The sequence below is a fragment of the Pithys albifrons genome, chromosome 6, assembly GCF_047495875.1.
Source record: "Pithys albifrons albifrons isolate INPA30051 chromosome 6, PitAlb_v1, whole genome shotgun sequence".
Classification (NCBI taxonomy): domain Eukaryota; kingdom Metazoa; phylum Chordata; class Aves; order Passeriformes; family Thamnophilidae; genus Pithys; species Pithys albifrons.
In genome coordinates, this window is record NC_092463.1 from 37,052,825 (window position 1) to 37,078,223 (window position 25,399).

Here is a 25,399-nt window from a genome sequence, read left to right on the forward strand (position 1 = left end):
GGGCAGGGGGGTTGGAATCCCTCAAGAACGAACAGGGAGACAATGCCATACATGAATATCTGGATTTTGTAGCTTTTCTGTGCGTGCACGACCAGATTGTCCTTAGCTTGTTTGCTTGCTGCTTGTTGTGTTCATGGCCAGTACAGTGACTTGTTAACATCCTTAGAATTGATACATTCACAGCAGCAACCAGAACCAGGTACACTAAAGGCAGAGCTCTACAAGATCTGTTTTGTAAGCCTGCCTCTGCCAGCCCAACACACCATGGGCCTTCAACCCTACTGTGGATCTGGATCTTCAAAATCCTTCTTTCACTGCAACATATCCTGTTATTCCATGGGCAGATACTCACATTATTGCTGTTATGCTTTAATCCTGACCTTCCACAGTCCCTGCTATCCCAACCTTTTCTTCAAACACTACTGCAATTCAGCACCCATCTGTAGCAGACTTGTCACTGCCAGTTCTAGCAATACATGGTCCACAGAACCTCCTGTCAGCCCAGCTCTGAGCCTCTCCTGAGACAGATTACTGATAACTCTCACAATGAATCCATAAAGACTAACAAATGTCCCTAGAGAGTAGTAAACATCAAATTCACTTTATATTTAATCCAAGTTGCAATATAGCCATGGCTATATTGGAAGCTGTAAGGCTACTCTGGTAACTCTTCGGCTCTCCCACCAATTCCACTCTAAACCTCATGTATATTATTGCACTCTCAAGGTAAACTCAGCCACGGTGTGAAAAAGAGTTCAGTCAAAGACAATGATAAACCACTTATAGAAGGAAGACTACTTGAAAAAAAGGAGAGTATTTGTTTCCTCAGAAACAAACCATTTTTTGTGGAAAGAATAGTTTGGAGGACTCTCTGCCATTAAGCAAAAAGTCCTCTTCAGGCTGGAACCATGGGATCTTGTAAGGCTCTGAAATTAATCTTAGTAAAAACTTGTTGCAAATTTAAGGCACTAGGGGGGTTGCTCTGGGGAGCACTGGGAGACTGGAAAATCCCAGTATCTCCTGATCACCTCCTGCAGAACTGCTAATCCCATGACAAGGTTGGGGGAAAGCAGAGGGCAAGGGGAAAAAGTGAAGGGAAGACTAGGTTCTGAGATGGGTGGGACTATACACTTTCACTCTTCAGCCTGGCATAACTGCAGAAAAATCAGAGGACAACTCTAAGACTCGGATCCAAGGGAAAGCTTCTATCAGCCCCTAGTTAAAAAATGTCCCAAGAGACTACAGACAACAGGAGGAAAACATTAGGCTGCAGAAAACTGCAGAGGCCCTTAAATGTAAGGTTAACCAATGTTTAGGTTAACGACTAAGCCCTCCTGTCAGTTGTCTCTTGAAAGTTCTTTACAGATTTATTTTTCAGCACAGATATAGATCATTGTCACACACAATATGCTGTATCTGCTTCTCAAAGACTGCCAAATTATAATATCAGACTAAATGCTGGATGAAGTAACTACCCTCAGGGCTCAAATCATCTCCATTCAGGAACATCTCCATTCAATATAATTTTTCTAGCACTCATTTGCGTTCTGGTCACTCCTGCCTTTTTGTTCTAGATGGGCTTACAATGCACCATGACTTCTGCAGCAGCAGGCAACGCTGTAGGCAATATTAAGGGACACAGGCAGGGTAACTGCTACAGTTTAGAGAAAATTTATAAGTAAAAAGCCTATTCCTTTGGGCTTTGCATCACTCTAACAGGGCTTCTGGTCTGTGGAGTAAGAGAATAACTTGGGTTACCTATCTGCAAGTGGTTATATAGAATCATTCACAAAGATAGACGATGGGCCTTTTGATCCATCCAAAGAACCAGAATCTGAATATTAACCAGAAAACTATCAGCAAACACCATCACACAGCTGGGACAGTCACCCCCAGACTGCACACTCTGCAAAGGGTAACAGAGAGTGGACCTCCACTGCAAACAACTATACTATTATGTGACAGAACTGAATAAAAATGCTTGTACTGTACCCAAACTCATACATAAACCATGTGTAAAGCCAGCCATGCCAACCTCGCTGAGAATTTTGTGAGATTCTGCATAGCTTCTCTTCCTTATCGAGGACAGTGGAGGGGATCCCTTTAGCAACAGATAAATCTCTGTAATGCAGTTATCTCTCAGCTGCAGTGCACAAGCATCCCAATTAATTCAGTCCAGGCCTAGCAGAGCCGGCACTAAGCCAGAGCTGATAAACCTGCCAAAGCCAATCTGAGTCCTGCAGTGATTCTTGGGAACCAGCTCTGCGCTTTCTGTGCTCTAGACTGAGGGGGTTTATGTGCTCAGCTCTGGCTGGCTTCACAAGGTGTGGCAGCTCCATTAACAAAGCCTTTCTAACACCCAGAGTGCTGGGGAGCAGGCAGAGACACCCAGTCACCTCTGAAGGCGTCAGCAAAGGTGCGGCAGGACTTATTAGCAACACTCAGCCAGATTACAGGTGTCCCAGTGCTGCTCCTGCTTGGCTGTCTGCAAAGCTCCTACAGGCGGGAAGATAGTGCTCTGTGCGCCAGGCCGGGCTGGGGAGCCTGACAGCCACACTCGCACAGCGCCGTGCCAGAGGGTCAGCCACGCCACGCACAGCTCCTTCAGCATCCCTGGCTCAGGGAATAGTGAACCTGCACAAACCAAGGAAGAATAGAAAGGCCACAGCAAAGCAGCAATAATTCTAGGATGGGAGACAGAGCAAACATCCCAGATGGTGCCCTTGGCATCGCTGCTGTCCCAGTAAGTGATTCTGGGCCGAATTCTAACAGAGGTACCCTCTGCTTTTCCATCATCTGTCAAATGGAGATAGTCTTCACATATCCTCTGGGGTTTGGTAAAGCTTGTTTAATATTCATAGGCATTCAGGCATTCAAATAAAATGCACCAAAAATGCAAGGTGCTCCTATAGGCTCTCACAAAGACAGATTTAAACAGATTTTCTTTCCAGCCAAGAAACACTGAAAAAGTAAGACTATTTCCAGAGATATGAGATTTCAGTGGCCAACTCGCAAATTCCAAAAAATTAAGATAATATTTACTCATATGTTAAGATGCATCTGACTGATGAAGCTATATAAGTGAAAAATGTTATTATAAGAAGGCTTGTAATAGAAAAATGGCATGAGATGGTAGTAGGTACCCTTTCAAAAATGGGAAAGAACAAAGCAAATTATCTCTGAGATTCTCAGATCTCTTGCCACAAAAAGGCAAGCAATTCCAAGAGGCCTATAAAGGGTTTAGACAAAAAGGTGAACTCTAGAATTAATAACAGAATGGTAAACAGGAAGATTAATGGCACCAGAGAAAATGCAGATGGTAAAGCTGAGCCTGCAGGCTCAGCAAGACTCTGAATAGGGAGGGGGAAAAAGGCAAGGTGTAAACAAGGTGACCTTCAAAGCCATGGGAATGCCTGCCAACAGGCCAGCCAGAGGGCATCTTGAGACACAGATGTGCCATCTGGGGTAGACTGTCTCATGACAACCTGAACAAGATTTGTCTTTTTCAGAATTTGCAGGGAGGCAAAATGTGTAGTGGCAGAAAATATTAGAATTCATTCAAAAGGGGCACAATTAAATGCATAGGTTAGAAAAGAATGCCATCCATTTTTTTTAATGAAAATACGAAAGAATTCCCTGAACATCCCCACTCAGAAAGGTCTTGGCCTTCTTGTAAAGCCTGCTCATCTAAGTTGTGGGGGAAGACAAACTGGTTTTCACCAAATAAATGTTTTCCTTGAGGGTTTATGCTTTAGGTTTATGGTAAAAAGAACAAAAAAACCAAACCACCACCTCAGCACATACTACAAAGCAGCTCTTTAAACCCATGATGGTATAAATTTTCCCCATTTTGGCATTAGTCTGTTTACTCCAGATGGCACATTTGGGTTGAGAGCAGATAAAGATTTCTCAGAGATCTCTGTGTCCAGGATCTGCTTTTCCAGAGTTCCCTTCCTCTGTCTCAGTGCTCAGTAGGTCCTTGTGTGCTGGGAGATCTCAGTTCTTTGCCTACAGTAAAAAGTGGGAGAGAGAAACCTCCTACCACTGTTCTACAAGGGAGCCTGGCTCTTTCAGGCCTGATGCTTAGATCATTGTGATCAACCAAAAAAATTAAAAAGTAAATGCAATCACTCATTTTTTTAAATACATCAATCAAACAACACAGTGCTAAGGGAAACAATGCTATCTTTAATTAATCCTTCTACAAAATAAGCCAAACATGATCTGCGATGATATGCAGAGGCAAGAATTTTAGGGGAAAACAGAATAAGCAACAACATTACAGTTCCCTGTGGGAAAAAAGCAGAGCCCAGCTATGAGAGGTTCAATAGGCAGTGCATTCACACACCTCCTTTCCTTTCAGCCTGGCTCAAAGAACGTCAAATCTGAGTCTTTCAGGCAAAAACTGGCCCATCTGAGTTCAGTGCTGAAACTGGCTAATTCAGTGCTAAGTGTGCAAGCAGACATATCTGAATGTGCTGTATTCTGATAGCCTGCATATCAGTGAAGATATTGTCATGACTCTGGTTTCACAGTAGGAACCACAGGTGCTGGATGTGGTCAGGCAGCTTGTGCAAAGCCTGCACAGCCCAGTGCTGTTGCATCAAACAAGCTTGACTCAATCAAGCGTGCAATTGCTGACAGAAGGTACCATCATGGCTGTGGGCATCAGGACATGCCTTTATCCAGAAGGTCCCATCATGTGGCTCTGCTGATTGCTTTTTGATCAGAACAGGAATAGAGAGATGAAGTACACACCTGAAAACACTTATGTGGCAGTGAGGAAGGAATCCTCAGGAACAAGGGAGAAAAACAGCAAGATGGAGGAAAGCCACTGTATTCCATCTCCTTGTCTGCTGGAGCAAACAAGGACATGCTTGTTCTGAAAACTGCCACAGAGAAGTCTGAAAAATAGAAGCTCTGGGCCTTGGATTATGTCTTTTCAATATCTCTTTCCTTTCTTCTCTCTGCTAACAGAGAAATACTGTAAACTCACAGATCCTGAAAATATATTTTCACACATTACAAAACACGGTGAAAAGAGATGATAATGGGGAAGAGGGAGAGATAGCCATGTAAGGGGAAAACAAAGTGAAATAGAGAACAGTTGCTCTTCTCTCCTTTACTTCTTCTCCTCAGCTTTAATTTCCCTTTGTTCATCTAATATTGAGCCAAACTAAGCCAAAAGGAGCTGCCATGCTGGGCTACAAGATTGATGGCTGCAGGCAGACTACACAGTGAAGAGACGGATGACTGGTCATTTCCCGCGATGCACTGAAAAACATCCATCCTTGCAGCCATGCTGAGCCCATTTGTGCTCCTTTTGAAAAGAGAGATAAACACAGGCAGCCAGAGGCACCTGACTGTCCTTGTCCATCAGAAGGACACAGGTATAGTCCTCTGGGTTCCTTGAGAAGGTCGCTCTGTCCATCCCTGAACATCTGGCTGTGGGATTTTCTAACTCTCTCTCTCCCCCAGCAATCATCCATCTATTAGAGCACAGTGCAGGTTGGAAGAAAACGGTGAAGAGAATGGTGTGACAACCTCATCAATCTACAGCTACACGCTTGGCTATTTAGTTTTCTTTCCACTATTCCTAAATGGATGGGGGTGGGGGGTGGAGAGAGAATTGCTACTGGTATGAAGGAGGGAATTGTGGAAATGGCAATGTGGATTGGAGTGAGTCCTTATGACTATTAAAATGTTGTGCATGTACTAAAGCAGTAGGGAACTAATTAGGATTCAGGATGGAAAGGCAAAACAAAAAAGTTGGATGCACTCTTGTTCCATCTGTAGCCCTTGCTGAGAGTTCAGATGTACTTGGGGCATCATCTTCAGCAGAGAGAGGTTAATTTTTTTTTTCCCACTCAGATATTAACAGAAAGCTCCCTGGAAAAATATTCTGTAAGTATATTTATAATGCCAGCCCTGGTATAGCAGCTTCAGAGGCACAGAGCACTTAATCCTGAATCTTTCTGTTTAGTTAATAGTGTCTTTGTTGCTGATACTGTCCTGGTCTATAACATTGCTCACAGATAGAGCCTCTGTGTTACCAGTTCTGCTGTGCTGCTACCTCACTCAGGCAATGAGCATTACATGGCAGATGTATCCATAGCATCACTTACAAATTAGCCACTCCAGAAATTCCTGTAACCACGAACCTCACTTTGTCAGAGTGGCACATATCTGTAACTGTGTCATTCACAGATATTGTACCAAGGAAATAATGAAAAGATAAAAGCATTCACCATCCCTCAAAAACACAAAGAAAGGAGTCACTTGCTTCAAGTGTTTAAATGTAGTTTTAGCACTCTGTCTGAGCCAGCTTCAAAAATTTTATTCCCATCATGCAGTGCTGTTTATTTTTGACCAACAACAAAAGGATTTTCACTATGGATCTGTAGGACATGCATAAGATTAATCATGACCATATGTTTTCCTAAGACATCAACCCCGTACTTACTCAGGGCAATCACATGCATACAGGACATCATTTCCATCAAGAGGAGTAAAGTTTTCATCCTTTCTCCTACATCAAGAACCATAGCTTTAGCTGATGGAAATTGCTGCTCACTATAGTCTTTAATAGAATTACCTACCTACACTAGCTAAGGTCCTACCCCTAAATTACCTGGTTTGTTTAAGGGAAACCATGGTCCAAGTGCATCCTCTCTGGTCTAGAAGACATTACACAGAAAAGCCATATCCCTCTATTCCAATTTACATTGCATCAACCCTCCTTCCCCAGAAAAGTTCATTATTGCAAATGGATGCCATGGCAAACATGAATGGTGTCAGAATTCTGAAGCATAAACCACCTGTAATAAACTATTAGTCAATCAAATGCAAAATGTGGGAATATTGAAATGAATCATAATCTAGTAAAAACATGGTTAATATCTCTCAGGTAAAAGATCATTATGAGGCTGTAAAATGTTTACTCCAAAGAACAGGAATGACAGATTGAAGACTTCGACCAGGGAAGATGTTGGGAGGTACAGGGATGTGGGAGGGGAAGCTATCATACTCTCCATTCTACTTTCAGCATTCTATAAAGCTTGGCATGTAAGATTTCAAACTGAGCATTATACTGCCATTTATGGCTCATTCCATTATATTATGCACCAGAAAATAACTCTTCTCCCAGGCAACTAGCAGTAGGACAAGAGGGAACAGTCTTAAGCTGTGCCAGGGGAAGTTTAGATTAGACATTAGGAAGAAATTCTTTACAGAGAGAGTGATTGAGCATTGGCATGGGCTGCCCAGGGAGGTGGTACAGTCACCATCGCTGGAGGTTGTTTAAGAAGAGACTTGATGTGGCACTTAAGTGCCATGGTCTAGTAGATGAGGTGGTGTTGGGTCAAAGGTTAGACTCAATGATCTCAGAGGTCTTTTCCAACCTAGTTGATTCTGTGATTCTGTGTGATAAATATTATAATATTTCATACTACAAAACAATTTAAATTTGCTATGGGTCAGGAGAACAATAAATAGAATAAATTGGGAGGGTTAATAATATTTAAATGTAATTATATTTCTTTGCGCTGTTTTGTTAATATTTTCTTCTATAAAGCAGTGCATAGGTTCTACTATACCACTGACCTGGTAGGCCAGTGACTTTATTGGACTCTGCTTTGCAGGATGCTGAGTACCAAACCTGCAAGTCTGGTCCAACCTGGTACTTTACATGTGGATTTAATTTTAAGCATGTGACAAGTCCTATTACTAAAAGATCATTCATGTTCTTAAAGCCCAAGCTCAGGTGCTTTCCTTTGCTGGGTTAGACAGCTTGGCATCTTATGAGACTAAGCCCTGGGGGCTTGATCCTGTAAACCCTTTTTCACGTGATTACCAGGGAACTCACAGTATTACTCTTATGAACACAGAAAATAGATGCAGTGAATTATATTAAAAATACCCATTTCCTAGGATCTTGTGTCCAGCACTTGCATTTAAACTGCACTTGTGCATCACAAAAGCCCTTTTGACGATGTGGCTAACCCTTTTTCAGGCACTGTTACTAGCTATACCTAGAAAAGTGGCAGTAGGTTTGCCAGCAAAGCTGTTCAGGTTTCAGTTCTAGCTGCAAGACTCCTACAGGGCACAAAGCTTCCCATCCGCCCCTCCCCTGTGCTGGAGAGCTGACAATTTGTGCCTTGGGGGAAACGGATCTGCCAGGTTCCAGCATTTCCTAAGGCACTGTCCCCTGGTGCTTCCCCAGCTGTTCTCACAGCCCTTTCTCCTGATAAGCCTTGAGCTTACCTGCACTCCCTTCATTTTCGGTTAAATCTGTTTATTTCGTATATTAGTAATCCTGATGGTTACTTAGAAACATTAATGTTAACTTCATAGTAAAGGGATAAATCTCACAGCATTTTACCTCTCCAGCAGGAATAATGTGTCTCCTAGAGACACAGCGTTCACAGTCAGGCCTTGACAGCTTAAGAGTCACATGCTGAAAACCTCTTCCCAAAGATGTGTCCTAGCAGCCAGCTGTAGGTCAACACACAGTAACCAAGAAAAATGAAAGAGCAAAACAATGGACTGGATAACACAGAAAGGGTGGTGGCACCACAAGTAAGCTCTCTCACAACCAGCCCAGGTATTTCAAGCTAATGCCATCTGAGGTGCCTGAGCCCTCTAAGGTTTCCTCACATCTTGCAGATTGAGTCCCAGGAGATGACCTGCAGACATACTGTGGAGGCTCTCAGGAGATCAACAGCACAACTCATTCCTTTAATTTAATAGCCTGCCGTAATGACTGAAACATGTTTCAGAACAGCCTGGCTCCAAAGTCATCATAACTCTATTTTCACAAATATACTAAATACAGCTGAGATGACAGACCAATGGAAAAATTACCTCTAAGTGGCTGCTTTGATTCTGAAATTACAACAGCCTTGTGTCTGTGGGATGCTGCACATGCAATCTACGTTCTCATTCTTAGTGACAACACATGGAAAACTCAGAAAGACAGATTTAATTGTTTCCAAAAGTGCCTTATCTTGATCAGTTGCTACTGCTGCCTTAGTCTGATGACTAGAGCCAGAGGGGTTTGGCTTCAGTGGGTTTTTGATCAAAACTCAGAGAGGTTCCAAAGCCCAGCAGCTTCTCCATGCACCTCTCTCCTAATTATGCAAACTGCCTCAGCCACACAAGAACCAGGAGTAATCCCGGGTGAGTCATACAAGCCATTTTAGCTAAACAACACAGTTCTCCTGGTAAAACTGTGAATATAAAATACATGTAGTGACCTGTTCCAGATCTCACAAATGAAAGACAAACTATTTACACAAAGTTAATCGTGTAAATTCTACCAACATGACTGCAGAGTTAAGCAGCAGAAATAATGTTTTTGTTTTCTTGACTGGACTATTTATAGAATATTAATTGCTTTTCCAGATATGTTTTATTTCCATACTGCAAAATCATGAAATTCCATTTTCGGGGAAAATACACATTTACTCACAGTCGCCGAGCTGAATTAGTCTAAGAATTTGCGGCTTATCGCATATAACAACAACCAGCAAGAGCAGTGCATGATTTGAAGGAGAAGGTATTACAGCCCTGGCAGCCAAGACATACAGAAGTCCAGATCACCAGTGGCCAAAACAAAGCAAGAAGAGTCACACTGTGCAAAACTTGAGGTGCCTTTTGAGCAATTACACTCTACAGACAGTCTTGTGAAAACTGGCTCAACAATTCACCTATGGTGAGTCTCTTTGTTTGTACATATGGGTGTGTAAAAAATTACTTGTTTTTCATCACCATCCCAGTACACATAAGCCCAGACTGTGGACACCAGAGCTGAAACACTTTCATACCAGTTTTGCAAGGCTCCGTGCTGATGGCTAAAACATTTAATGCTGTCACTTTAAAGGCCTGGCAAATGGCATGATTTTTCCATTCATTCCTTTTCATTTAAAGGTCTCCCATACCCTTCCCAAACTCTCTACAAGTATTTATTAAGTATCTGTTAGGCACTTCTCTGAGACAGAAAAATAAGATTGATGTTTTAGCACCTCCATTTTATATACTGAGAAGCTGAGAGAAAAAGACATATTCCATTGTCCCTGGTGCCATGTGGTCCTGTGTGGGGCACAGGTGATGCAAGTACATGATAGTGTGGTACAACTTGAAATGCAGAAGTGGGCACTTCTATCGCAGACTTGTAATGGGACAAAGATATCTCACTGCAGGATTTCTACATCACCATTCTATGTCAGCGAATACATGCAGAAAGGAACAGGTTCTCTATGACTTAACACCATGTAAGAAAAGCAAAGCAAAATTTATCTGGCCAGAAATTTGGACCAGCAAAGATCCCTGCTGTAGGAAGAATTTAAGACGGTGGATGAGATAGAATAGATTTTGATTAAATGTGTATGTAATAGAAAGAAGCTAATTCACAAGGAGGTTCCATACTGGTAAGTTTTCTCTGGGTGACAGAAAGTCTCTTTTTCTAACCCAAGTCATAGTTGGATGTGTAAGAGCCTTACAGCAGCAGCTCTTGCCTGTGGTGCCATGTCCTGCTGCGAAGACAAGATTAGGGGAGAATTGCAGCCTACTGTTTCAGTTCAGTAGCACTGATGGATTCATCTGCAAGCTGCAGGATTAGTTTATGAATAAACACCTACTTAAATTTAGGCCGAAAGCCCAAAAGAAAAGGCCCAGCAGAAATCAGTATTTATTTTGATATGAAAAAACAGTAGAGAAAAAAACCAAACACCTTCTGGCATCCCTGCTCCCTGATTTGGATTCACTAGGTAAAGCTTCGTCTTATTCCAAAGTGCTATGGAAATGTGACATACATAGGTACATGATAGACCTACCTCAGGACTCAGCATGGCCATCAGGCAGATGTGCTCTGTAAAACACTGAAGGGGAACTGAAACCCATTCACCCTCCCTGTCAAAAAATGTTAAGGAATTTTTGTTTTCTTCTATATGAGGTGGCAAAATTAAAGATGGATGAGGATGGGTAAGAATGAAATCTACTCTAGCTCAACCAGAAAAGAATGATAGGATCCATGGGAAACACTTAGTAAAATTCTTTGACATAGGTCATGCAGTTTCTGCAGGTGGAGAGGTCATAATCAGACCCACTCTGCGATGCCAAGCCATTTGATATTTGACTCAATTGCTTGCCTGATGCTTCATCCAAACACATCGCTGGGCTGGTGCACTGGCAGCCCGCACGCAACCCCAGTGCTGTCCCTAGCAGCCGTAGGGAAGGACGGGCGCTGCAGCAGCAGGAGATGCCGCGCTGGGAGGCAGCCCCAGGAGCCGCCCCCGGCACGGCCCGGCCCGGCCCGGCCCTCCCGCGGCCGCCGCGCCCTCTGCTGGCGCCGCCGCGCCGCTGCAGCCGCCGGAGCGCTCCCGGCACAGCGCAGCACAGCCCAGCCCAGCCCAACCGCGCGCCGGGCGGGTCCCACCAGCACCGCCGGAAAGCAGCGCACAGGGAATCCTACATCAGTGATGTTTTAAAGTACCGAAGAATGTACTATAAAAGTTGATAGAAGGGTTTTCTTTAAACACAAACTACTTCAGAATGCAGAAGTACTTGGATAAAAAAGCAGATTTTAAATGACATTTTAATTTTAAGGTTTTGGAGAGCCAAGAGCAAAACCACAGAAGCTGCTAATAGGCTTTTAAACTCCATCTTACGTGAGGAATCCAGACCAAGTCATTGGTAAAAGAATCTGCTCCTGTCAGGTCAGCTCTGCCCCAAATCCAGGGTTCATGATGGCAAATGTTGATAAAAGCCATGAACAACTAAAAACTGAAAATAAGCTCTACACAAAGTATTGGTAAATTCACATCTGCAGAAATCTGTCAGAAGTCTGAACAACTGATAGATTGATATTACAGCATCCTTCAGGAATATTGTATCCAACTCATCTGCATGTTACAGACATATGCTTATTTGGTATTAGAACTATTCTGCCAGTTATGATCCTAAGATGGTCTTAATGGACCTTAAAGAGGAGCCACATGCAGGTTTTACAATATAACATGACTCTGACTGTTAATTACAGAGAAGTTTCAATATATGTCAAATAGTAGGAAAACTTATTGTTAAGAAATTATGTGATGCCTCTTACAGTATTCATAGCAAAACAACACTGCTCTCTTGTAGTACAGTATAAGAAGCAATGTGTGATTGTTGAAATCAAAAGTGAAACTACACAATATTACCTGGCCTATCTGAGAAAAAATTATAAAAATAAATTCTCATGAATGAAGTGTTTTGAATTATTTTTAGGTTCCAATATCTTTAGTGACACTAAGCAATCAGGGAAAGAAAAGTTCTTGAGTTCGATTTCCAGCTGTACCACAAACCACCAGTATAGCCATCATAGGATTAGTTTGTTGTCTTTGTTGCTCATTTCTCCATTTTGGAATCCAAGTACTTCCTTCACTATATTTTGTATATTTAGACTGTAAGATCTGCTATAGTATATGACTATAGCAGAGAGTATAAGAAAACTTCACAACAACCCCTAGGATGATGATCTAACATGATGCTTGAGTCTCTAGATGCTATCATATAAGTGATACGACTGCAAATTTTGTTCTTTGCTTTTTAATGTCATCTTAACTTTATCCCAGTGAAGTGCCCCATCCTAAAGGGCACAGACCTCTAGAGACATGCCGAACATCTTCCACTAGACTTGAGGACCCTCTGCTTCCCAGGAGACACAGTACCTTGTACACTCAGTCACAGTCTCTACAAGGTAATTTGAGATGGTTTAAAGAGATAATAGCTTATCTGTAAGGGTTCCGTTCATTCATCCACAAGCACACTCACCTAGATATACCCCATATGCCAAATTAAAAACAGATCAAGCATTGTTCAACTGGATCTAAAAATCCTTTATCAGTACTTGCCTCAAACAATTCTGCCATGGTTTATAATAGCAAATGAAAGATGCTTTTGTTTACTTTTACCCTTCAACAGCCTGTAAAAAAAAACATTTCAGTATCTCAGCTGAACACTAGATTGCCCAGACACAAGGAAGAGGACAGACACGAACACAGGATACCAGCTCATTCTCACCACAGTAGTGGCACACAGAAACTCTATTTGACACCCTTCAAGTTGGTGGGAAGGCTGTCCACTGAGAAACCTCACTGCTGGCTTTCAGTCCAAAACCAAAGGATAGCAGTAAACTGAGACAAAAGCTTTCCAGTCATATTCTTTACACTTTCATAGCATGTGAAATAAAAGCTCTATGTGCATATATTTATGTACCTGTACTCAGCTATCTTGCAAAACTGAAGTAGGACACTACCAATTTAAATTCCATCAGACTTTTTGGCCATACTCATCCTATCTATTCTCATCTGCATAGCTGCAAAGCTTGGGTAATACCTGATTGTCAGTAGGGTTTACTGTAGGTGATACCACTTTCACAGTTTTGATAGCTGACCCAACACAGATTCATGATACAACCCAGCACCACAAAACCACTACATATATAGGAAAAGGACCAATTAAGATTTCGAAGGGCCTCAGGTCTAATCAGAAATCATTCTTTTATTTCTCACCCTCTCCCTTCCAGCTGCTCTGATATTACTGAGGGCCAGAACTCTACTGCTTGCCTTTGTAGCACCTGCATGCACAGTGGTGGTAGAGTTAAAAAGTCTCCATTTTTTCCCACTCCACTGGAAGAATAGGCTATCCAGCCCAACCTTCTCTCTCAGCCATTTCCAGACTCACAGACTTCCCATGCACAGCTGCTCAGCTCAGCTCTGCCCTCGCTCTTTTACTGGGCAGGAGAACAGCCAGTTGAATGAATGTGGAAGCACAAGCTGCATATGGCCCTACCACTGCTCTGTGCCATACAAATACCACTGTTCAGTTCTGCAGAGCATCAGATTTGCCCATACTTGGTTGAACAGAATTCTAGTTTCACAAATATTGGGAGAGTACCAACACCTAATTTTACAACTCTGTACCTAGGAAATCACAGTATTACCAACATGTCAATATATTGCCCATTACTGGAATATATTTCAAATCTATACCAGTGTTTGTAGGAGTCTTGACTGCTACACTATAATGGCTCATGTAACAGCTCATATCCATTACAATGACCCCTTGGCTGCATTTGAGCCATAATACTTGGTTCTGAGGATGTAACACTGAAAGATGAAGACCAGACTGTGTGAAAGTTAGTGAAATTCCTGAAGATCTGGTTGTAATATTGATTGTACTGTCACTGAAGTCATTATCATAAGTAAGTTTTGGCAATACTTTCTTTCTCCATCATATCTGTTGGATAGGCTACTGGATGGAACAGAGGGTACTTAGAAATAGTACTCATGAGAACACTGCTAGACCCTTGATCAAACCACTTTGCAGGGCAATCCATGCACGTAACTGAGTAGAGAGGCAGATGACAATAGCCATCTAAAGGCTGCATCAGTAACACTTATTCCAGTGTTTACATCTTTACAACTTTGGCTGTAAGGAGTCTTAAAACCAAACACTTCCATTTGAAACTAAGTAAAAGCAACAAATCAGGACAACAAAAGCACCATGGTCTCTTAAGAAGCAGGCATCAACTGACCCCAGGAAAAACATTATAGTGAACCTTGCATTTTACAAAAAAAAACAGCAGACTGTTGGATCATGATTATTTTCTTCATTAGGTTTTGGTATTACTAAATGTGAAATTCTCATTCACTGGCTTGCATCATGCACAACCTAAACCTGCAAAAGTAAGTTATAATATTATTACTAAATGATTTATTGTACCCTTGAACTGCTGGCAAGACAATAGTTTAATTCTACCTACTGATCAGCTGATGACTAGCTATAACTTGCCAAAACAAAAATCCTAGGTCTGTGCATCTTGAGAATTATGTCTTGAACTTCTGGATACAATTTATTGCTATAATAAGCCACTCCAAACGCTCACATGCAATCTAAGCAAGTGTTCACACCTTTGGTGCCAACCCCATTGGCTGCTGGTTTGGCAGCTTTTGGAGCTAAGAACCTTTTCAGTGTTTGTTATGGTTGTTGTCTTATAAGAAGTACTTCTACACAGCTAAAAAATGTTAACACATAATATAACTAAGGCTTAGCCCAAATCTGATGTTGTAAAATTGCATTGCTTGTGTTTGTGACATAACAATTAAAAATATATAGAAATATATATAAAATATATAAACAGTTTCATAGTCTCCCACACAAAAATCAGCCATTTGCATATTAAATGAGCACAAAGACTTTCTAGCAGCTGAGAACAGCTCTAACACATGACTAGGATGCCCAAGCCCTAGGGGAGTGAAGCTATAGGACATTTAGATTACATTTCTTTCAGATTTATTTCACATGTCCTACAGTTGTCATCTTTTTGTTTTTAAGGGATCTCAAATGTCCACATCTTTGCCCCACACAATTGTCTGGTATTTAATCAAGGACTAAAGAGTTCAGTATTAGGTAGCTTCCTAGGTTCAGCATTAGTTTTTACCACTGCATTCCCCTCCAAAATATACAGTATTTCTGCTGTCCACATTGAAAATAAATGACACTATCATTCTCTCAAATTGTCAAAAGCTACCTTTAAAGGAAGATAAAATGTTTTCCATAAGTTTCATACTTTCAAATCAGAGAAGGGAAAAATCCCACTTTTGGCTAGTGAGTCTATTCTGGATATGCACAGATGGAGTGAAATTATTTTGTGGTGTAACTGATAAGGAAAGTTAATCACTAGATAGAAATTGGTTGGAAAATAGATTTAAATGGCAGAGCAATATAACTCGCCTTATTTGGTTGCCACGGGCAATCCAACAAAAGCAGCACTCCTGAGATGCAGAGATGTTTATAGCAGGGAAAACAACACAGAGACAGACATGCTGAGGCCTCTTTATCTGATAACTTTGTGGTAATTGCCTTTCATGCCCTGTGGCATGTAGGATGCACTAATTTGGCATTCAGTGAATACAGCAAAGAAGCGTAATGCAAACAAAAAAGAGTCAAACTCTAGTCTACTGCTTTACCTTACAAAACTAGCACAGCGCAGCAGGGCTGGCATCATCACACAGTCTGAGGTAAGCACTTCTATGAGCCAACATTGTCGTCCTCTTCCTAGAGTCCAGTCTCATTTTCATCAATGTATGTGACTGATTTCATCAGTTCTTTCCAAGCAGCTCTTAGTTCTGTTTGCTGGCTGAGATTTTGCCCTTTGTTTGAACCCCAACTAAGTGGTTATAGGGATTTCTTCCTCTTGTCCAGCTGTTAACTGATGTGTCTTATATTGAAGATATGGAGTCTTCAAAAACTGTTTCTACCAGAATCAAAAGGAATTTTGCTTCTAATTGTAATTTGTCTCAGTTGCCCTTTCCTCTCCCTTCACCAACTACTGCATAGAAGTAAAGTCATCAGTGTTGCTGAGCATAGCTCAGTTCCCAGGCACCTTCTTCTATCAAACAGGTTTTTTAAATAGTCTTAATACACATTTGGGGGTTTTCTCCTGTACTTTTTATACTGGCAATGTCTCATCTCTTAAAAACCACATACAGCTGTGAGTACATGGGTTCCCTCTTTCTCATGACAGTCACTCATTCAGCATCCAGACTCATCACATAGTTTAATTGTGGGAGAAGAGTATCAAGGACAAGAAGAATAATGGACAAAAGCACACATAAAGACACAAATACACAAAAATGGCATATATTCACTGCTTTTTATTATGTGCTGCTTAAAATCTGGTCACACCCCTTGGCCACAGCCCCCTTTAGAAAAATCTTCTCAGTGTACTGTTCCACACACAGTGTTCTTTTTCACAAAGATTAGGCAGCAGATGCCAGAGTGAGACTTTGTTTGTATTAATAACTCACAGAGGAAATAATTAGTAATACATTGATCCTTTACATGCTTATGAATTGCTAATAGAAGCCAGGATTCACCCCTGCAGAAGGTAAATTCATCTCCCATTGCATTCAATACCAGTTGTACACATTTCTGTAAGGGATGAGTTGCATGCACAGGGTCTGGTCATTATTGTGACAGCAAATCAAGTAAGATGTAAGAGATGCACTGAGAAACGGTTGAAGAGGGGCAAAGATAAAGTCCAAGGTCTAAATGCCAGGTTTGCATGTATGCCAGCTGCTCTGCAGTGCAGGAGAAAGAGGCAAACAAATACTTACCAGGTTTAATTTCCAGCAGCTTCAGCCTGGAATCCTCAGGGGGATGCAAACGCCTCTTTTTGCGCCAGCAACGTGCTGGGTATGTGTACAGCTGACCTGGGGCCAGGCCTGAAGATTAAAGGCAAAAATTTAATCACATTTCAGTTTGTAAACCACAAGCAGTGTCTCTAGCATCTTTGTTCTTGCCCTTCCAGCATCTCCTTGTTGGAAGGTTCAATCCTGCAAATCATGAGGCAGAACTACACACTCAAGGCATCCAGTGCTCCTGAGGCTCCTCAGCACCTCTTGGGATCAGGCCTACAGAGAATCTAAGTTTCACTTAGACACTTCACTCAACTCACTGAAACCAAAGCTACACATAAATAATTTGTGATTTCTTGAGGGTAAATAGAATTTCAGACTCTCCTGAGTCACAAGGGTGATGTCTCCTCCACAGGTAGAGAAAGCCCCTTGGGAGAAAAAAGATGAAGTTCTGACATGCAAATCTTGAGGCCCTGATGTGCAGAGCAGCTGAGGAAATGTGTGTCTTCAAAATGGGAGCAAACCATGATCCAAGAGGACTGATTATATGGACTCTGTGTTTTTGCTTAAATTCTGGACATTTGTTTGAATACCAGTTCTTCATTCTATTAGCTCCTCGTGCCAATATCCTGATCAAGGGAGGAGATACAGCAGCAATGTTTACAATATTGCATGCTCCTTAAATCACATTTGGCATCACTAGCCTCTGAGCTGCCCTGGCTCTCACAGCTACCCTTTAGCCAATGTTTAGCCAATGCTCTCTTGTATTCCGAACACAGCAGAACTTTGTGAATGCATCACTGGCAAGTGCTCCAAAGTATCCTCAATTGCCCCAGATACTCATAGCATACAGAAGTACCTAGCAAGACACAGAAAATTTAATTCTCTTCTCTGCTTCCCTTGACCTCTCTCTCCTCCAGTTCTGCTTTGGTTCCTCTGTCCTTCCGTTGTTGCCTTGAAGGAGCTACAGAGTGTGAGTGCAATTCCAGACTCATTGTCCACAGAAAACAGGTAAGACCACAGAAGAGAGAGGACAGGAGTGGTGTTACCATAGCTGAAACTGTACCAACAATGAGCAGCAGGACAACATCAAGGGGGTGCCAGTAAAGCAGAACAGCTCAAGGGCAGCAGGATGGCCCAAGAGTTCTCTCAGCCCTTCTGAAGCAGCCAGGAAGGTATATCTCCTTGTGGACAAAAGGGACTCACCAAATCAAATGAGGATAATGAGAAAACAATATCCTGTTACTTGGGGGTGGGGAGGAAGACACAATAAAATAATTCACCTCAAGGGAATATGCTAATCGAATTCTGAAAGTGAAACTTAAGCTCCCAGTTTTAAACATTTCAAATGCTGGGAATGCCAGTTCAGAGCCCAGCACTTTCCACCTACTTGCAAGGCCTCAGTGCATAAACACAGCATCTACAGCACAATGCCAGGGTGTGGCCAAGTGATGAAGTATTTGCAGAGATCCTAGCTGTTTCAGGGCGCAGATTTCTGCTGGACTTGGGCTTTTCATGTCCTTCTTTTAATGATGCCCGGCAAGCCGGGCATTATGCCTGCTCCAAGAGGGACACATTTCAGAACAGGTTGCTCAGAACTGGCTTAGGAATAAAAATGTGAATAACTAGCACTTCTACGGTGTCTGGACACCCTTCTTCATGCCACTTTGCAAACATTAACCACTGCAAACAATTGCTATAATGATGAGGTGGATTGTGGCTGGCTCTGAAGCGAGTAATTAAAGAGGTGGTGGCGAGAAGCCTCACCCTTTCACAGCCAGTCAAGAACTTGCATGCAACATTGAAATGGTGGTTGCTAAACCAAAGCAATAGGACAGAGAATCAGCCCTCCATTGCATGGGCCTCCACAGAGGAGTCATTTGAAAGAAATAAACACTACTGTCCCAGACAGACAGGAGCAAAGATGTACTGCACTTTTGGGGGAGTGTCAGTTAATGTGAGTTCAATTGTTTGAGTGCTCCTACACAAAAGAGCAGTTCTGGATTGAGATAGGACAGTGAAAGCCAACTACACATGCTGAGAGTCCAACCAGAAATAAAGCAGCTATCCTTGAAAGGAGAGAGGTCGGAAAGCCTCTTTCCTAATGGAACTCCAGGTGGCAGGTAGATCAATAAAAGATGGATGATCCAACATCTACCTCTGCACCCCTTGAGGTAAGCATTCTGTTCCTACTCACAATACCCCTGTTCATTAATACACTGCCATCCAATCAACTTAAAACATATACCAGACCTTCACTTGATCCGAACCCATCAATGCTACCTTCAGTTCTCTACCCTGTTCCCACCTGTTACTGCTACCTCACATGAAATGTAGATCTTACAAAAAGAAGAGGCAACAGGGAATGCATAAGTCCCAAATACTTTGAATCTATCCCCTTCACAGTCGATCTGGGAGCAGATAGGGAAATAATGCATATACAGTTCTTACTGTCTTTAGTTCTCGGTGGGTTGTCTCTCCCTCTGGTACCTTATAGGGCAACCAGGGAAGGTTCCAATCATTTGCTTATAGAGGAAATAGCAGAACCTGCAGTGAGTTATGTTGTTTATCTCATTAGTGTAGGAGAGTCATAACTCAAAGCTCATGTGAAAGGCCAGGGGAGGAGGGGAAAAGGAGGGAGTTATGTGCACTATTGTGTGAAATTAACCCTCAACTGTTTATCATGAGATGCAGTTTTCTGACTCCTTTAACAAAGAGGACAGAAAGAAACCAGGGTAATATGCTGAGGTCCTGACTCTCCTCTGTTTTTCGAGCCTGCGTAAGTGAAAAGAGGTCCTGGAGCTTTGCCATTTGTCTTTCTACAGTTTTTCAGGTTAGGGATAGTAAATGGTAGTGAGCATAGCACACAAGACAGATACCAGGATGGCTGGCAGAGCCAAAAAACAGGCATGGTAAAACTGCAGAGGGATGCTCTGACTCACCATAATACTACAAGAAATAGATTATGCAAAGACACCCAAGGGAGCACTAAATGGGCTAATAAAAATCAAGAAAGAGGAAAGCAAATATGGGGGAGGAGGGCTGCTTCTTTTCACACTGATTATTCTAATTCAAAATAACAAAGGCATCAGATTTGGTGGTCAATGCAAACCTAGGAGGCTTCTTTCACTTGATACTCTCTGTGAAGAATGGTCCGCCATTAGTCTCCACTGCAGACCTGCAGGAGAAATGTCACTGCTCCTCTTTTGCAGGGCAAGCTGCCAAACACTTCACTACCAGAAGTGAGGAAAGAAAGACTTGCAGAGTGAATTCGCTCAAGGTAATCCACAGAGCTTGTGTCTGAGAAAGGAAAAGCATTAGGAACTTGTGGTTCCTAGTGTGATGCTGTAACACTTTTATGATGATTTCTTCTGCAAGTGCACAGACACCAGTGAGACCCACACAAGACTATCTATCTTTGTCGAAGTCACTGTTGACAAAACATTACTTGTGAATGTATACCTGTTTTTATATATACCTCCTGACTGTGTTCAGAAGAACAAAAACAGCAGCACCTTACTCATAACAAGGTGCTACAAGAACAGAAATTCCTTGGGTAAATGGATTAGTTTAAAAAAAAAAGCTACTTTTGCCAAATCATAATCTCTTAGGAATGGGGAATTTTCAGCTGAAGCAAAAACTCAACTGTGGCTATGAAGCAACCCTACAAAAGAAGGGTTAATCCAGAAGGTCAGACAATTCCCAGCTTTAAACCACATTCAGTGGTCCCAGATTACCCCAGTAGTTTTGGTAGCTGAAATATTCTGAGAGTATTTTTAATGCTGTAAAACACCTGTTGTCTTCTTCACTAGATGTGGCTGCATTTTACTATAGCAAGAGTTTTCTGATAGTAGTGCAAGACAACACTAAACCTACTCTGGATGTTTCAGGCATAGGAGAAGCACAGGGATCCTTCCATCACTGTATGTTAGGAAAGAGAGAAGGAAGGTTTCAGCTAAGTCTCAGCTAAGAACTGATCAGAAGCAGCAATTGCTTTCTTAGCTCCAGGAGGGCAGGGAAACATCCTATGTGTTAGTCCTACTTCTTCTGTAAACTCGCCAGTGGAAGAGACTACAGCAGTCTGTGCCTTTCCATAATTTCAGATCTAGAATTTGGGGAAGGGAGGAGTTCAGTATTTTTTACAATATTTTTTACAGCATGTCATACTTCCATGGATCATGTACCCTACCCCCCTTCCTGCCTCGATTCACTAGTCTGTACTAAAGAAAAGAAAAAAAGGAGGAACCCAGTTTGGTGCTGTCAAAAAATCTGTTCCCTGAGTATATTGTTGGTCAGATACTAAGACATAACCCAGCCAAATTCCCCCTGGGGTTCAGAAGGACTTCTATCTGAGTAACATCTCCAGTCTTTGAGATGGTGACTGTCCTTTGCCTCTCAAACAAGGATTTCAGATGGATTTATTCTAACAAAGGAAAGACTGACCAAAGTATACAAAAATAACAGTGCTCTTTTCTCTTGAGCTTCACTGAGCTTTGGACCAGGCATTAGCCAAAGCTCCTTAAGGAAATATACCAACTTCTTTCTGCACTCAAGGGGACAGTGACTCCAAAACTGATATCAAAGTAACTTATCCAAAGCAGAATCAGGATTTATAGGTGTATTTCTAAACATCGGAACAACATTCCTTCCATTACCTGGACTATCCTATATTTTACCCTGGGTTTATATCCTTCCCAATGTAGTTCCTTATTTTCAGCTTCATCTGAGAAACTCCCACCTCCACCTTGAAGGTTAATTCCAGTCCTGCTTGGAGCAGAGCATTGTGTCTTCTGCTAGACTGAGATCAATAACATTAAAAGAGCTACAATGATGAGGCCTTAGAAACTACCATGTCACATGCTTCTGTGAGTAGAGAGAGAATAATTAGCATGAGCTCTCTGCAGTTACCAAAGGAAATCCCCTGCAGGCACAGAGGTTTAGGCAGCTACTCTGCTGTGTGGCCTGTAGCAGATTTGAGTTCCTATTAATTAAACCCCATGAGAGCTCAGTGGCCAGCCCTGGATACATGCACATGCACACACAGACACAACGCTACCAACCTGGTCCCCTGTGCCTCTTCTCCATCCAGATGTAGCAGTTGTTCTGAGCTACCCCAGTCTGTGAATCCAGGAAGGGAAGGCGGACGCTTCGCTCGGCACACAGCCGAGAGTTGTAGCTGCGACAGTGCTCAATTGCTTCTTTGTAGAACTGGTCCCCGAGTCTGCCAAAAGAGACAGGGCAGATAGTGAGAATGATTGCGCTGCCCCCTTCAATGAGACTAGGAAAAGGGGACATCAGGTTGGTTTAAAAATGGACAGACAGAAAAACTTTGCCTGAACACATGCAAAGGTTGCTGACACAAGATGCTGCTGAAGCAGATCATGCAGAAAGTGCCACCAAAAGATCAGGCTCTCCGGGACCAGACACAGATCTTTTCAGTAGCAGCATAGCTACTGAATGAGCAAATGATGCAGCCACACTGGCCCATGACCCTGGGTCAGGCACATGTACACCAGGGTGAACTCATTCTATTATTTCTTTTCCCCCATAGTTTGTCCAGCAAATTCAGCAAACTAGCCATTTCAATCCCATGTTACAGGAACTCCGGCAGTATATTTTGAGCAACCAGAGGCCAGCCAAATTTGGAATAACTTTGCTCCAACATTTCTGGTGTCTGAGAGCATGTAAGAGCAAAGAACGTAGTCCTCCTATTGTGTGCTTCTGAAGCATGAAAACACACTCCTTAACAACTAGAGCCATGTCAGCAATGGTCAGACTAGACATTTTGTCATAAGCCTTCCAGAGTTTTCCACAGTGAAGCCTGAGGAGCCAAGAGCAGCAGGCTACAATAAGATCCTGCATGGCAAGTGCTGCTTTGCTTTGGAGCCCAGTGAGAGAAACAGTTCTAAAGACAATGTCACTTATTTCATAACCTTTTGTTGAAAAATTCTATAGAATCTTCATCTTCCCTTGAGAAAAGGTTTAAAAACACAGACTGCTGGAGATTACCAAAATCCTCCCTCCAAATTTTTCTGAGCAGGGAAAAGCATGAAAGTAAAGCTACCCTGAGGACACAAAGCAGCTGTCGAGCTGGAGCATTGCAAAGTAGGTGGGCCACTGCTGAACCTCATTCTTCATCTATCGTCAAGGTGAAATTCAGTCATGACACGAATAGCTAGGAAAGCTACCCATTTGGGGTAAGTTCATTAGACAACAGTAGTAGAGTGATATAGAGCATAACTTGCTCTGACTCTGATACTCATTAGTGTGCAAAAAGAGTATAGCACACACATCAAGGGAGCCAAAGGGATGCATGCATGGAGATAGAAGAGACTCCCTTTCCTGTTGTATTAGTTGTCTTCCCCACTACCCTCTTCCATAGGCACAATAGGCATCTTAAAATTTTACACACCTCTGAATGTCAAATCAGTGCAAATTTCTCAGCTTTACCATCCGCATCTCTTTAGTGACTCACATCTTTTAAGTCACTCCTCAGTTGCACCTTACAACTTCCATGGGAGTCAAACTCTTTTCCCTGGGCTATACTGGCCTCATGCCCTCCCACTGGCAGGGGCCAAAAGCAGAGGCTCAGGGAAGAGTGCAAACACAGCAAATACCAAGGGAGGCAACTCTCTAGTTCCCCCTTCGCACTTCTGATGATCAGAACTTAATTTCCCCAAGTCTCAGGATACCCAATTATGGGGAGATTATGTTTAACAGACCTTGATGAATCTTCCTTCCATGAATTTATCCAACCAACTCTTCAACGCACTGATCTTCTTCATACCTAAAACATCGTGGGGCAATGAGTTCCACAGCTGAAATAGAATTCATGTGGCCAAAAAGCATTTCCTTATGCTCGATTTAAACTCTATCTCAATTATTTACAATTACAAGTCTAAGTCTCTCACAAAGCTTCCACCAGCTCATTTCTCTAATGACCACAGGGTAGCCACTACACTGAGTCTCTGGATGTCGAATGAGTACCATGGGTGGAGGCTGGAGCCCACCAGCTTCCTGCTGCTCCTTGCCCCTCTGACTTCAGCCACCACAGTTCACAGTGTCCCCAAGGGAGAGAAGGGGGAAGCCTCTCACAAGCAGAAAATGCATACAGGATTCAGTACATCTTTTGGCTACAGAGACTTCATACCATTTTTCAGCAGTTTTGTGCAGCAGTGGATGTCTGTGTGAATGTGGTGCCTCTCAGCCCTGTCCTCCCCTGCTGACCACCAGCTGCTGGGCAGCTGCTGGTTCAGGGATCTTTGCAGGGCAGTTGAAGGAGAGAGCTCTCTGGAGTGTACAAGCAAGTGGAGGGTACAGCCATGGGCAGAGTGTGTACAGCAGGATCCCTCCAGACACTGAATCCCCTGTAATGACCTCAAACGCCCTTTTCCATAAAAGACAGGGGGGAAGGGAAGGGGAGCACGGGAGAAAGGAAGAGATAAGCTGCACTACTATACAAAGAATGTGGCTAGGAAGAAATGAAAGCTTATTAAAAGCTGTAATTAAACTTGTACACTTGTGTAATCAAAGTCAGTAACAAGGAGACTCCAGTTGATCAAAGATTAACAGCTCTTTCCACAAACACTTGAGCTAGCACAGAGCTATGTGAGATTCCTCCTATATTAAACCAGGGAGGCTCACTAGCTCCAAGGAGTTTACTGGAAGGAAGAGCACAGCTGTGTGATAACAAACTGCCACCACTGCATAAGTTTTCCTTATGCCAAAAATCACTTCAGTCATTAGAATATGCCCACCACGAAGCATCAGTATTAACAAAAACAATACATTCCACAACCCAGATATAGGATCTGACCGGAGATTACTCCACTTTCCACTTCTTCTAAGATTGAAAATAACTATAAATCTTAGAATGTTAAATATTTGGCTTTAAATCACACTACCGAGTAGAATGTAAGATTAAATTTCAGATTTGTTTTTGAGAGAGAAAAGGGATTTTGAGATCCTAATGACAAAAAAGAAACTAAGCTAATTGGTCATTGTCGTCTAGCTGTTTCATTACATTTATTTTAGAGATTTTAAATATGCATTTTTTCACCTTAAAGAAAAATAGTGATTTAGAAGAAGCATTTAGTCACCTTCATACTTTAAAAAAGCTTGCCTTGGCTCCACTACAGAAAGCATGATCAAAAAATGCAGTCCCATAAGTATTCAATGGAAAGTTATTCAGATACCGAGACCTTGAGGAATTGCCCTGA

The 25,399-nt window shown here is 42.3% G+C and overlaps 1 protein-coding gene across 5 annotated transcripts in view; it reads right to left on the reverse strand.

Moving 5' to 3' along the window:
* DPF3 (double PHD fingers 3) overlaps positions 1 to 25,399 on the reverse strand; it is a 141,865-nt gene that overhangs the window by 80,558 nt on the left and 35,908 nt on the right. For all 5 annotated transcript variants that reach the window (XM_071558240.1, XM_071558245.1, XM_071558239.1 and 2 more), the window contains exons 2-3: positions 22,241 to 22,401; positions 17,160 to 17,267 (exon numbers count right to left, since the gene is read on the reverse strand). In XM_071558240.1, the coding sequence (XP_071414341.1) occupies positions 17,160 to 17,267; positions 22,241 to 22,401 (269 nt within the window). The remainder of the gene's footprint in view (positions 1 to 17,159; positions 17,268 to 22,240; positions 22,402 to 25,399) is intronic.